This window comes from Chionomys nivalis, chromosome 9 (genome assembly GCF_950005125.1).
Source record: "Chionomys nivalis chromosome 9, mChiNiv1.1, whole genome shotgun sequence".
NCBI lineage: Eukaryota > Metazoa > Chordata > Mammalia > Rodentia > Cricetidae > Chionomys > Chionomys nivalis.
This window is the reverse complement of record NC_080094.1, coordinates 21779849-21794000: the sequence shown is the minus strand read 5'-3', so window position 1 is coordinate 21794000 and position 14152 is coordinate 21779849. Positions and strand designations below refer to the sequence as shown.

Here is a 14152-nt window from a genome sequence, read left to right as displayed (position 1 = left end):
ACAGAGACTTGGAACATTTTTATTTTCTCTTAGTTGATGTGGCTGACTCAGCTGGGGGTTGTCCAGGACTGAGCTCTCATCTGAAAACTTTCAGGGGAGGAGCCCAGTCTTCAGCTACTTGAAGATGGTGACTGAAGGCCTTGGGGCCTTGGCATTTTCCTGGCACTTCCGGGTCCTCTGTGCAATGGCCTTGGGAAGTGGCTCAGAACATGGCCTGTGTTTTTAAGCCAACAGAGAAGTCTGTCTGCCAGGAAGCTAGTGTTACAACCTCACTAGCAGGAGATGCTACTGCCTTTGCCATATTCTGTTAGAGATGACTCACGGGTGCTGTTCAAATTGAGGGGTGGGATGGAGGAGTACACAGGGGCATGAAGCCCAACTGCCTGAACAACAGTGGCTGAACATTTCTAGTGTTCAGATCATCCATCTTTTGATATAGCACGTACTCTGCCTTGTTAGCATCACCATCCTTGAAAAGAGCTCTTAGTTTGGCTGGCTGGGGGCTTTGTCCTAGTGACACCTGGCAGTGTCTTTTCCATATGGAGTTTCCTTGCCTACCTAAGTCTGTGTGATCTTGGCATTGCTATCCCTCAGAGGCACCCAGGTGCTAGGCTTGCTTCTCTTGGCAGTGCAGCTGTCTCACCTCCTACTCAAATACAGAGAAGAATCAGGGCTTTTGATTTGAGGGAAATTTTTTCCTGCTGAACTGACTTTGTTGTCTATTGAGAGAGGCCCCTTGTTGGTTCCCAGGTGCTCAGCCCTGAAATAGTCACACACAAACTATATTATTTAAATCACTGCTTGGCCCATTAGCTCTAGTTTCTTATTGGCTAACTCTTACATCTAAATTTAACCCATTTCTAGTAATCTGTGTATTGCCACGAGGCTGTGGCTTACCAGGTAAAGTTCCGGTGGTATCTGTTTTCTGTGGGGCAACATGGCTTCTCTCTGACTCTGCCTCCTTTCTCCCAGCATTCAATTTAGTTTTCCCCACCTATCTCTATTCCCTGTGCAGGCCCAAGACAGTTTCATTATTAACCAGTGGTATTCACAACATACAGAGGGGAATCCCACATCAGTTGTCTTTTCAAAAGGTTGCTGTAGTGGCAGGCTGTCAGGTCCCATGTGTCCCTAGTTAGCCTATAGTCAGACCACACCTCTCTTGGAATCTGTTCATAAATAAGGAGATAGTAATTAGGACATTGGTAGGCTCTAAAGATAGAATTGAGCTGTCTCAGGAAATACTGCATATAGAATGATTGGTTAATGTTGGCCTAAAGGCAGTTGTTGGGAGGGTTTCCCGTAGCTACTGGACTGTTCTTTCATTGACTTGGGTATAGACCAAAGAATATATGAGTTTGCACAGTGAGGATTACAAAGTTCTTGGTGGGCATATTGCTGCAGGCCTGTAATTCCAGCATTTACAATGTAGAGTCAGGAAGTCTAGAGTTTGTACGTAGCTTCGCCTACATAGCAAGAACTTATCCCCCCCAAAACAACCAAAATTGATGAAAAAATGTTACTAAGGCCTTAGACTAAAACAATCAGGTGGAGTTCACTAAGCAATTATAATTTACCGTATAGTTTTTTTTTTTTTTCCTGACTGGTTTTATATCAGTTTGACATAGCTAAAGTTATATGAAAGGAGGAAACCTCAAAAAAATAAAAAAAAAATAAAAAACCCTCTATAACATCAGGCTGTATGTAAGCCTGTAGGGCATTTTATTAATTAGTGATTGAAGAGGAAGCATTCATCCCATTGTGGTTGGTGCCATCCCTAGGCTGGTGGTTCTGGGTTCTATAAGTAAATAGGCTAAGCAGCCATAGTGGGCAAACTAATAAGCCCCACTCCTCCATGACCTCTGCATCAGCTCCTGCCTCCAGGTTCCTGCCTTATTTGAGTTCCTGCCCTGACTTCCTTTGATGATGACCAGATAGAAGTGTGCTCCAAATAACCCTGTCCTCCCCAAGCTGCTTTTTTGTCATAGTGTTTTATCGCAGCAGTAGAAACCCTAATTAAAACAAGTTTGATAAAACTGGGGAAAGTTGGGGTGTACTTTGACTTATGGTTTTATGTTTTGATGTTTTAAAAAAGATAGTTTATTGGAAGTCAAATATTGGGGATACAGAGGTCCTTGCACCCGTAGATCACTAGGGAAACTGGGAATATTAAACACCCTGGGACCTCTCCTCAGTGGAGATCAAACACCTGTTTTCCAGCTCAGAAGGCTGAGAGTGGATATTGTTAAGGACCTGGTGACCTTTTAGCTACCCTCACCCACCTTTTGCTATAGAGGCAGACGTCACCTAAATCCCCCAGAATGTTTATCCCAGACTCTCCCTCCCGAGACCTTTATATTTAATGGAGCCCATCCTTACAGGAGATGTCACATTTTATAAGCCTGCTGACCTCTTTGTGATCCATCAAAGACCACACTGAATTCTAGGCCTTTTACATGTAGACCTCACCCTCATGGTCACATGTCCCTTGTAAAGAGTTTATAAGTGTTCCCTTAAGCTTTATTGTGTGCCAGGGATGGGAATGATTGTTGCCTGGAAACCTTTTCCCAAATTGTATTGTGTCTGATCCAGGTTGACAGAATCAGTCTTCATTCTCATCTCTCTGTGGATCACTATCTGCATTGATACCTTGCAGGGTCCCTCAGTCAAATCCAGTGTTTCATGCATGCTAAGCAGGCATTCTACCACTGAGGTACATCCCCAGCCCTAATCTGCATTAAAAAGATAAAATGTGCCAGACAGAGGACAGCTAGGGCTGTTACACAGAGAAACTGTCTCAAAAAACAAAAACAAAAAAAGATGAAATGGAGCTGGAGAGATGGCTTAACAGTTAAGAACACTCCCTGCTCTCATGGAAGCCCAGGCTCCATTCCCAGCGTCAACGTGACAGTTCACAAACACCTGGAACTGGAACTCCAGTTCCGGAGGATCCAACACCCTCTTCTGGTTTCTATGGGTACTAGATATGAACATGGTACACATGGTACATCATTCAGACAAAACACTCATACATATTTAAGATATGTATATGTGTATACATACATATACGCACACATATTTTAAAACTAGGCGTGGTGGCATATGCTTTTAATCCCTGTACTCAGAAGGTGAGTTCAGGACAGTCTGGACTACATAGAGATTTCCCCACTCCTCCCAGAAACCTTTCACTGTCCCAGTAAGAGATGCTGCTCATGTGGGGGCAATGATTCTGCTGGATGGCCACACTAGGAGCTTTGTGGTTTATATTGGATTTCACTTTTTTAGGAGTATGTAGACAAAATTGAGGGCTTTACAAAGTAATCTGTCCCCCAGCCAGGATGTGCGAGAGGTGATTAAGGAAACAGTTTACATTTTTTTTTAAATTTATTTATTTATTATACATACAATATTCTCCCTTCATGTATCCCTGTGGGCCAGAAGAGGGCACCAGATCTTATTACAGATGGTTATGAGCTACCATATGGTTGCTGGGAATTGAACTCAGGACCTCTGGAAGAGCAGTCAGTGCTCTTATCCTCTGAGCCATCTCACCAGCACCCTACATTTTGTTGATAATTACAATAACTGTCCCTGTCTGAATTTTAGAGACCCATGAGTGTGCTTATGGAGATGTTTTACACTGGAAAAACATCTTCCATTTATTGATCCCTGTACATAGGTTATCTTTAACTCTTCAACTCCTTGGAATTGATAGTATTTATCATTTTCATGGCAAGAAACTGAGGAACCAGACTGACTTAGGCGGCTTAGGCATGTAGCTAATAAAGGGCTGTGCTGGTGTGCCTATGCAGTGGGGGCGCAGAGCGGCGCTGGTGTGACTATGCAGTGAGGGTGCAGAGAGCGGCGCTGGTGTGACTATGCAGTGGGGGCGCCGAGCGGTGCTGTTGTGACTATGCAGTGAGGGTGCACTAGCCAGTGGTGCCCAAGGTCTGTGAAACCCTGAGGACACAAGGCTGTTTCAGATAAATGTGTCAGTCTCCTCTTTCTAAACAGAGTCAAGGTTGTTTCCTGGATGTTGGATCTCCTCTCCACCCAGTGTATTGATGTCTTGTGCAGGAATTGCTTGCCACTGCTACGTTTTCTGGCTGTGCTGATGTACACTCCATAACAGTCAGCACAATCCATGGTTCTTCACTTTTTTTTTTTTTTTTACAGTTCCAAATACTTTGAGGAAAACAGATGACTTTGTGACATTGAATGTGCCAGCTGTGGACCTAGACCACAAGTTTCGATGCAAGGTCGTGGACTGTTTGAAATTTTTCCGCAAGGCTAAGCTGCTGCACTATCATATGAAGTATTTCCATGGGATGGAGAAATCACCAGAGCCAGAGGAGAGCCCGGGGAAGAGACATGTGCAAACTCGGGGCTCTGCAGGGCCTGACAAGGCCAGCCAGGAGAGCCTGACCAGGAAGCGGGGCTCTGCCAGCTCCCCAAGTGAGTATCTTGCTTTTGTGTCCTGAAAGGACTCTGACATTTCTTAGATGGAAAACTGCCGTAGGTTGTTTGGTCCCCATGAGGAGGTAGTTCTTGGGACTATACCATCATAGAACTAAAGCCCTCCTGGAGGAAGCAGGAAGCTCTGCTTCTCTGTGTTCATGTGACATTGGGGAGTTACTGTGAAGTTACAGGATGGGCGGGGACCATCAAACAAAGGAGCTCTGAGATCAGCAGAAGTTGGCCCCAGGACAGATGAATGCTGCCCTAGTACCCCACAGATTAATGTCCTGTTCCTGCCAGGACAAATGTTGAAAAGATGTAAAAGTGAGTTTGAGCCTGTCTGTTGCTGGGTGCAGGCGTGAACCCTCTAACCCCTCACACACTCTCAAGACACTTTCTAAAAGCTGCTTAGTACAGAAATCACAATCTTCCTTCCTACCTCAGCAGAGAATCCCCCCCCCTTTTTTGAGATTTCTTCTAAAATTTAGAGAAATTGAAAATTATGCTTTGCTTTTTAGATAGAGTCTTATTTATGCCAGGCTAGCCTAAGTATTGAGAATGATTTTTTTTTTCACCCTGAGACAGGGGTTCTTTGTAGCTTTAGAACATGTCCTGGAACTAGCTCTTGTAGACCAGGTTGATTTCGAACTCGCAGAGATTCGCCTGCCTCTGCCTCCCGAGTGCTGGGATTTAAAGGTGTGTGCCACTACCACCCACTTACTGTTTTTTTATAGTTTATTTTTACTTTATGTGCATTGGTGTTTTGCCTGCATGTTAATCTGTAGGAGGGTCTTGAATCCTCTGGAACTAGAGTTGCAGAGAGTTGTGGGCTGCCATGTAGGTGCTGGGAATTGAACCTGGGTTCTTTGGAAGACCATCTGAGCCATCTCTCCAGCCCATAGTTTATTATTTTTGAATAGGCACATTTTTAAAAATATGAAAAGAAACAGTGCTTTTAATAGTATATTTAGTATATCCAAAATAGTCTTGTGGCACCATGTGGTAATTTGATCAGTGGCAAACCATGTATATAACCACAGTGTCATAAAATTATGTTATCTGTGACATAGCAGCCGTTGGAGTTTGGACAGTGAAATTAGCTAAGGATGAATTTTTTAGAACATGTCCTGTGTAGTGGACATATGACAACCATCTTAGTGTGTGAGCAACATGAAAATCGTGACTTTTATATATTTTACCTAGAAGTTAATCTTTAAAAATTGCCCTGTGTTTTCTTTTTTGTTTTTGTTTTTTGTTTTCGAGACAGGGATTCTCTGTAGTTTTGGAGTCTATCTTGGAACTAGCTCTTATAGACCAGGCTGGCCTTGAACTCACAGAGATCTGACTCCTGCTGGGATTAAAGGCTTGCGCCACCACCGCCCAGTTGTCCTGTGTTTTCTACCTAAAACACAGATCAATACAAACTAGCCTTACCTGTGAGGTGCTCAGTGCTGTGAATGGGTGGCCAATGGTATTCCATTTGTTGGCCTGTGTAGCTCTCTTTCCTTCAGCTGGCTATACTTGCTGAGACTAAAGGCTAAGTTAGAATGAACTGCCCAAGGAAGACTAGTTGTCAACAGACCACTAGAAAGAGAGTAGCTGTATGACATACGGCATAGGGCACTCCCCATCCTAGTGGCTTTACTTCAGTCTTGTCCAAGCCTCAGCAGGGGATGGCTGTTTTTCAGAGTGGGCTTGTATGAGCTGGACTGTGTCTAGATTGAACACCAAAGCCCATGCCCTACTTTTTAAAAGCAGAGATTACCTACCTCAGGGAAAGTTGCTTATTGAGCAGGGGCTCCAAATGCTGGAGCCAGAATTGCTCCAGGCTAAACTAGATCAGCCTGGCCACTTTGCTAGGATTTATTGCCATGCTTTGGCCTGGGCCCTGCTAAAGAGACCTAAGTCTTCTTCTGGGAAGTGCTTATGGTTGTGGGTGCTCTGGAACAAAGAAACAAAAGTCTGGTTCATTTCTTTCATCTAAGCAATACTTGATACATTTAGGGTCAAACATTGACTTTTTTGAGACTGTGTGGTGCTGACTAGCCTGGAACTTTATATACTGTGTTGATCTATAGAGATTTACAGAGATCTACCTGCCTCTGCTGGGATTCAAGGTATGCACAATTGTACCCACCCAAACACTGAGTCTTTAGGGATATTAATACTCTTCAAGGGGAGAGAGGAAGCGTCCTTGCCACCAAATTTTCTAGCACCACAATAATGCGGATGGCAGCGGAAACTAGCACTCTGGTGCCCCAAGTTCAGTTTAGTCTAAAGCCAAGGTTTTCCCAGGGTAAGAAAATGGCCCAGGGCCGGGCGGTGGTGGCGCACGCCTTTAATTCCAGCACTTGGGAGGCAGAGGCAGGCAGATCTCTGTGAGTTCGAGACCAGCTTGGTCTACAAGAGCTAGTTTCAGGACAGGCTCCAAAACCACAGAGAAACCCTGTCTCGAAAAACCAAAAACCAAAAAAAAAAAAAAAAAAAGGCCCAGGTGGGAATGGCAATAGATAGTAAACAGGAGCGGATTTCTTTCTCTTCCATTCCATGGTGCTCTTCCTAGGTTACACCTCTGTGTGGTAAGCTCAGTGGAAAAGGCACTTACTGCCGAGCCTGATGGCAGGAGTTTAGTCCCAGGGACTCATGTAGTAGAGAATGTATGCCAGCATTTCTCTCCCATGTTCTACGGACTGGGGATTCCTAAATTAAAGCATCACTAGTGTGGCTCCCGGTGATGGATCTTTCCTCCGCATCCTCACATGCATCTCTAGTTAGTTCTAGAAAGACACTAGTCCCCTCATGATAGGTGCCTCCCAGAGTTTCTCTTTCCATATAACATCACATTGCAGGTGGAGACATAACAGAAATTTTAGGATTGGGGCAGAGTTGCTTGTCAAGCATGCAGAAAGCCCTGTGTTCAGTCCCCAGCACTGCCAGAAAAATACCAGTTTTAGGGATGAGGGATCAAGAGAGCACATAATTGAGGTATATCAATGTAGCTTAACTGTCACTTTCTTTTATATAGCGAAAAGGGGGCATGACAAAACCCTTTGAGTTCAAACGTGTCCACCTTTGTGACACTGCAGCCTGTCATTGCTCTCTGCAGACATGCTGGCCTCATTCATAGCTGCCCTGTGATGCCTGTGACTAAGGGAACCTTAGGAGGTTGGACAACTGCTAGATGCTGCAAAGTAGTGGAAGTTTACAGAGATACTGGGGACACAGTGTCTACTTATATAGCAAGGGCAAACTGAAGGGAGAAGTCTATGATACCAGGGAGGTGGGGGGTAATGTTGAGAATTAGATCTGTGTCCATTTGCATTTCCCATTTTGGGAACAGTTCATGTCCCAGGACTTCTAGTAGATAGATTGTAGTTTATATCTCTATCTCTATCTCTATATCTATGCACACACACACACAAGTTTTTTTTTTTTTCTATTCCTGACAAAGTTTCACAGTGTAGCTTTGCTGGCCTTGAACTTTATTATTATTATTTTTTTAATTTTTATTGTTATTTGAGAGACATTCTCACCCTGGCTGGCCTGGAACTTGCTCTGTAGACCAGTTGGTGTGAACTCATGAGATCCACCTGCCTGTGTCTCCCAGGGGCAGAAAGGGACCTTCCCAGACAGGACCAGGTCAGAGACTGTGTTAATTTTTTGTCTTGCGCATACTTGATTACTAAGAAAAGAACAAGATCTCAGAACTGAAATAAAATATTAAAGTAACAGCTCTTGAATGTGTGTTAATTCTAGCTGCAAAAGAGAAGGAAAAGAATAAAGAGAAGAAATTCAAAGAGCTTGTGAGAGTGAAACCAAAGAAGAAAAAGAAAAAGAAAAAGAAAACCAAGCCTGGTAATTTTCCCTGGATGGTTTCCCTGCTTAGGAATAACTAGCAGGCCTTTCCTAGGGCTTGTGGGCTCTGCATGGGCCCTGGAAGAGGGTGTGGGTTGATGCTGAACACTAAGCCAACTCAGCTCATTCACTAACATAGCTCAGGTTGCTCTCAGACTGAATTCTTCAGCTCCCGCCTCCCAGGGACTGAGATTACAGCTGGGCACGATCTTCATAGTTTGCTTCATAACTGTTAAACACCCAACTCTCAAGAAAAGCTTCAGTTCTTGAAAAGTACGTTTCAATTCCAACAACAGTATTTGGGGGAAAAAAAAAATCTCTGTTCAACCTTGGGAGCTAAAGAGATGCCTTGTTTTATTCTCAGAAAAGAAGGAAGGGTAGGGTGAGGAGAAAAGTGACTGCCCTTCACCCCTCTCTGTGGTGTACTTCCCCAGGCCTTTGAGCTCTTTGGACTGCAGGCTGCTGTTGGGTTGCTTCTGGGATGTGGGTGGTGTCTTGGGTTGCTCATTTGTACCTGATGCTGTTCTTGTAGAATGTCCTTGCAGTGAAGACATCAGCGACACCTCCCAGGAACCTTCTCCACCTAAAGCATTTGCTGTCACCAGGTGTGGGTCCTCACACAAGCCTGGGGTCCATATGAGCCCACAACTCCATGGTTCAGATAATGGAAACCATAAAGGGAAACTGAAAGCATGTGGTAAGAGCCCACTCTCACCTGAACACCTGTTAGGAAATGTGCGGTCCATAACCAGTGGGTGTGGTGTGGAGGAAGGACTCAGTGACCATAAGTAGTCAGGCACCGGGATCCCTGCAGTTGGTCCTACCTTTTTCTCTGTGGTGTGCAGAACTCTAAAGGTGGCTGTGGATAGAGATGGCTATATGCCAGGTCCTGGCTGCCTAGGGGCAGCTAGGGAGCATTTTAGCGCCCTTAGGGCAGTGGTGTGTGTAGTTCACAAGAAGTCACTCTTCTGATAGTGAGCTCAGGGATTTTGGGAGCCTCTTCGTGGTCCCTTAGTGAAATGAGGACATGTAGTTCAGTCCTTGGCAGACAGCATGTTTCAGTAAGAAGCCCTGCCTGGGGCTGGAGAGATGGCTCAGTGGTTAAGAGCATTGCCTGCTCTTCCAAAGGTCCTGAGTTCAATTCCCAGCAACCACATGGTGGTTCACAACCATCTGTAATGAGGTCTGGTGCCCTCTTCTGGCCTGCAGGCATATACACAAATAGAATACTGTATACATAATGAATAAATAAATATTAAAAAAAAAAAAAGCCCTGCCTGAGAGCAGTGCCCTGTTGCCAGGCTGTGGAAGTCCCTGAAGGAGGGGCGGAGACAGTGTGGTATGCAGAAGTATTATCTGTGAGTTTAGAGCATTGACTATTGGCCTCCCTTTCCTTCCAGAGGAGGATAATTTGAGTGAGTCTTCTTCTGAAAGTTTTCTTTGGACTGATGAGGAATATGGTCAAGATGTCGATGTCACCACCAACCCCGATGAGGAGCTTGATGGGGACGACCGCTATGATTTTGAGGTGGTTCGTTGCATCTGTGAAGTCCAAGAGGAAAATGACTTCATGATTCAGGCAAGTAGAGCTCCCAGAACACAGGCCAGATAAACTGATCTCCTGAGAGGACGTAAGGCCAGCAGCGATAGTGAGGTGTGTCAGCAGTCTCCAGTGTGCACTGCTCACAGCAGCTGACCAAGTTTGCCTTTTGATTCAGCTTTCTGAGAATTGTAGACTGCTGTAAATAGAATGAGAGAGGAGTCACTGAAGCTAAAGGGGACGGCCTGACCTGTCGTCCCACAGTGAGGGGTGACAATTCAGTTTCTTTATGGACTCCTCTTCTCTTTGACATAAATCTCCCTTGTGGCCTAAAGAAGTGGAGTCTGGGTTTATAAAATATCTGTTTCTGTCTGCTACTTGGTGTTATGGAGGAGAGGGTGGTGTGTATCTGTCTGTGTTGGTGGCAGTAGGTGTTCCCAACGAAAGGACTGGCAGCCCACCATGCATTAATACTCTGCATTGCCTAATATCCATTAGGAATAATAGGTCCATCTTCTTGGTTTGCTTTCTTTGTTTTTATGTACATGACATCAAATTTGGAAATTGACTTGTTTTAGTGTACGTAGTTGAATTTATGTGTTTTATCCTTTTAGTTGACTTTTTTAGGTGGAGTCTGTCTTAGCTGTTTTCTATTGCTATTATAGACTATCCTGACAAATGCAACTTAAGGGAGAAATTACTGTGGTCCATAGCTATGGAGGGGTAGTTGGACACAGCATGGCATGGTGCAGGAGCTCATCATAGTGCATCAGCTGTCAGAAGAGTGGAACTAGTTAATACCTGCATGCTGCATGCTTAGTTTCTCTATTCTTCCCTGCCTAGGGAAATGATGCCACCTACAGTGAGAGGGTCTTCCACTCAACCTACTCAAGATAATCCCAAATAAACAGATCCACAAACTAACCTGATCTAGACAGTCCCTTGTTGAGAGACTCCTCACAGGTGATTCTAGATTAAAGCAGATGAAATTAACCACAGTCTCATCCTGGTCCCGTTTGTCCTTGAACTTTCTGTCTCTGCTCCCTAAGTACTGAGGTTACAGTCACATGCTACCACGTGTCTCTGCTTCCTAAGTGTAGACTTTTGTGGTTTCTTCTAGAGCTTCAGAGATTTTAAGAACCTTATGCATCCCCAGCACTCGGGAGGCAGAGACAGGCAGATCTCTGTGAGTTTGAGGCCAGCCTGGTCTACAGAGCAAGTTCCAGGACAGGCTCCAAAGCTACAGAAAAATTCTGTCTCCAAAAACCAGAGAGAGAGAGAAAAAAAGAAAGAAAGAAACCTTATACATGTTTTAGCTGGGTGGCAATGGCATGTACTTTTAATCCCAGCACTCAGGTTGCAGAGGCAGGTGGATCTCAGTTTGAGGCTAGTCTGCTCTACAAAGCAAGTTCCAGAACAGCCAGGGCTACACAGAGAAACCCTGTGAAAGAATTAAAAAAAAAAAAAAAAATCAAAACAAAAACCTTATGTCTGTTTTATCCTTTTGCAGTTTGTTTTGGTGTGAAATGGGGCTGTGGCTTCCCCATTGAGCGGCAGTAGAAGCCGAGGAGGGAAGTGACAGTAGTCAGTCTGGAGTCGGCACTATCCAGCTAATGTGAATTTTGGTTCTGAGACAGATTCTAAAGTATCCAGGCTGGCTTTGGTCTCACAGTGTAACTGAGGCTCACCTTGTGTTCCACCACACCTCACATCTAAGTGTTCTTCATGTTTTGTGGCCTCTACCAGAGCTGATAGCCTCAGGGGTCCTTCAAATATGGCTCTTGGGACTGAAGAACGCAGGACTCTTTAGTCTACCCTGTTCACTTATGTGTAAGCCTCCCTGTGGTCAGTGGTGGGCAGGAGTCAGTAGAGAGTGCTCCCTGCCGTTTTCTCTCACCCTCACGCTTCTAGAGGCTTCCTACCTTCTAAGTTGTGTTGCTTCTTTACTTTTCCCAGTGTGAAGAATGCCAGTGCTGGCAGCACGGGGTCTGCATGGGATTACTGGAAGAAAATGTGCCCGAGAAATACACCTGCTATGTCTGCCAAGACCCTCCAGGTAGAGGTTTCTGGAGCCGGGGTGCCAGCAGTATGTATGTAACTTTCTCTTAGCTCAGCAGCTAGTGACACCCTGTCTGTGTTCTTGATGAATTTCTTTGTGGATGGCTAGGTGACTCTCCTCAGCATTTTGGAAGCCCCCCTGGTGACCAGCTCTCCAACCCAGCAGTGAGGGAATGTGTATGAAGGTGCTTACTTACCCAGCAGCAGGCTTGACCTTGATCTAGAACATTTCTTGGAATGTGGTATTGTGAATGATGAGCACAAAGCGGGACACCAGTTTAGGATTTCCCCAGGTCTGTCTGAGACTGTCCACAGTGTTGTCTGCTCTGTGAATCGACTCATCGTTCTTGCTCAGGGCATTGCTGGTTTCTTGTTCCAGTTTCAACAGTGAAGCACTTCTTTCCCTGAGAAATCTGAGGATGGGTGTGCGGCTCTGTTCTTGGCATTTCAGAGATGTTGGAGGGTACATCTGCCCTCTAGTGCATCACGGCCCCTGGAAGGGCCATGGCATGGTTATATACAGCTTGTCACCACTCCAAGCAGTGTCTTGCTCAGTTCTTCAGCAGGATCAGCTGGTTTTGTGGTTTCCAGGGGTTGTCCATGGCTCTTGGCTGTCCTTTCCACCACACCCAGCCTGTTGTAGGGTTTTCTAGTGACTGAAGAGTGACTGAGTTTCTTTGGAAAGTGCTGTCTCCTGAGCTTTTGGAGCAGGAAGTACTGCTGAGTCCCTGAGCTGTTTTCTTTTAATAAGCATGACCCCTGGAGTCAGCCGGGTCATGTTACATAGCAGATGGGAAGCATCTGTCTAGTTAGGGGCAGCTGGTACTGTTGGAAAGGGGCGTGGAACCTCTCGTTCATTAGATAAGTCCATTTGGAACCCTTTGCTAGGCTCTGGGACTGCAGCCATCAATGAGATAGTTCCTTGTTTTCTGACTCTTAATAGGATTGGGAACAGAAAACCAAAGTTGAAACAAATTAAACGCAAGACTGTGTGCACAGGTGAAGCTAGAAGGGGGGAAAGTGATGAAGGAGTAACCAGAGACTCTGAAAAGGCTCTTTTGATGCTGGATGGTGGCATAAAGACCCTCATGAGGAGATGGCGGGGCTCCAGTACTGGAAAGGTCTAGGGGAAATAGCACTTCAGACAGAGACACACAGAGGAGAGGTCAACGTGTGCATGTGTTCCCAAAACTTAGGAAAACCATAGGGTGGAAGGAGGAAAACAGGAAGGAATGGTCCTGTGAGCCATAAAGAGTTAGTTAGGGGTTTGGGTTATTCTTCTGTAAGCCGTCAAAAGCTGTGGAAGGTTCTGAGCAGAGGAGGGAGGAGTAAGTAAGTATCTCTTAAATGTAAGAGATAGTCCAGCCGGCCATTGTAGCGTGCATCTGATACCAGAATGCACCAGGCTTTTTCTTTTGGGCCACCAACCAGCTCCCAAACACAATGCAGAGACTTATTATTAGTTTTGTATGTGCAGCCTAGCTTATGTTCGGTCTGGTTAGCTCTTTTACCTTAAATTAACCTGTTTCTCTTTATCTGCCTTTTGCCTCAGGGTATTTCACTGTTCTTTTTTTCTTTATAACTTACTTTAACTGTTTCTCTAGTCTAGCTGGCTGGTGACTGCTTGGCCCTGTGCATCTCCCTTGTTCTTCCTCAATCCTAGATTTCTCCTCCAATTTATTTTCTCTCCATGCCAACCCTGCCTGTCCTTTTCCTGCCTTGCTTTTTATTACACCAGTCAGGTGCCTTAGGCAGGCAAGGTGAAACAAATGCAACACATCTTTACATCGTCAAACAAATGTAGCTTCAACAAGAGTAACACACCTTTACACAGTTCAAGTAATATTCTGCAGCATAAACAAATGTAACACATCTTTACATAGTTAATGTTCCACAACACTAGAACTCTCTGAATGGAAACAGGAAAAACAGGAGTTCAAAGCCAGTATAGGCTATATAATCAGTTTGAGGATAGTCTGAGCTACATGAGACCCTGCCTAGAAAAAGAAAGGGCGAGAGGGTAAAGAGAGAAGGGACAAGAGTGGAGATAAGGAAAGAGGGAAGAAACATATCAGAACTGTGCTTTGGTTACCCCTGTGGCCAGTGGAAAGAACCATACTGTATTCCTACCCCATCTCCAACACCTATAGAGACCAAGCATAGAGCAGGTGCCAAGTAAATGTGAACGAAAGGAGCACAGTAATCAGTCCGTCATGGAAACATGGTGATTGGACCAATGAT

At 45.0% G+C, this 14152-nt stretch overlaps 1 protein-coding gene across 3 annotated transcripts in view; it reads left to right on the top strand.

The window, feature by feature from the left end:
• The window catches only part of Phf20 (PHD finger protein 20), a 110754-nt gene that overhangs the window by 84938 nt on the left and 11664 nt on the right, over positions 1-14152 (top strand). For all 3 annotated transcript variants that reach the window (XM_057780696.1, XM_057780694.1, XM_057780695.1), the window contains 5 exons: positions 4177-4455; positions 8215-8313; positions 8846-9010; positions 9714-9892; positions 11810-11909. In XM_057780696.1, coding sequence (XP_057636679.1) covers positions 4177-4455; positions 8215-8313; positions 8846-9010; positions 9714-9892; positions 11810-11909 — 822 coding nt within the window. The remainder of the gene's footprint in view (positions 1-4176; positions 4456-8214; positions 8314-8845; positions 9011-9713; positions 9893-11809; positions 11910-14152) is intronic.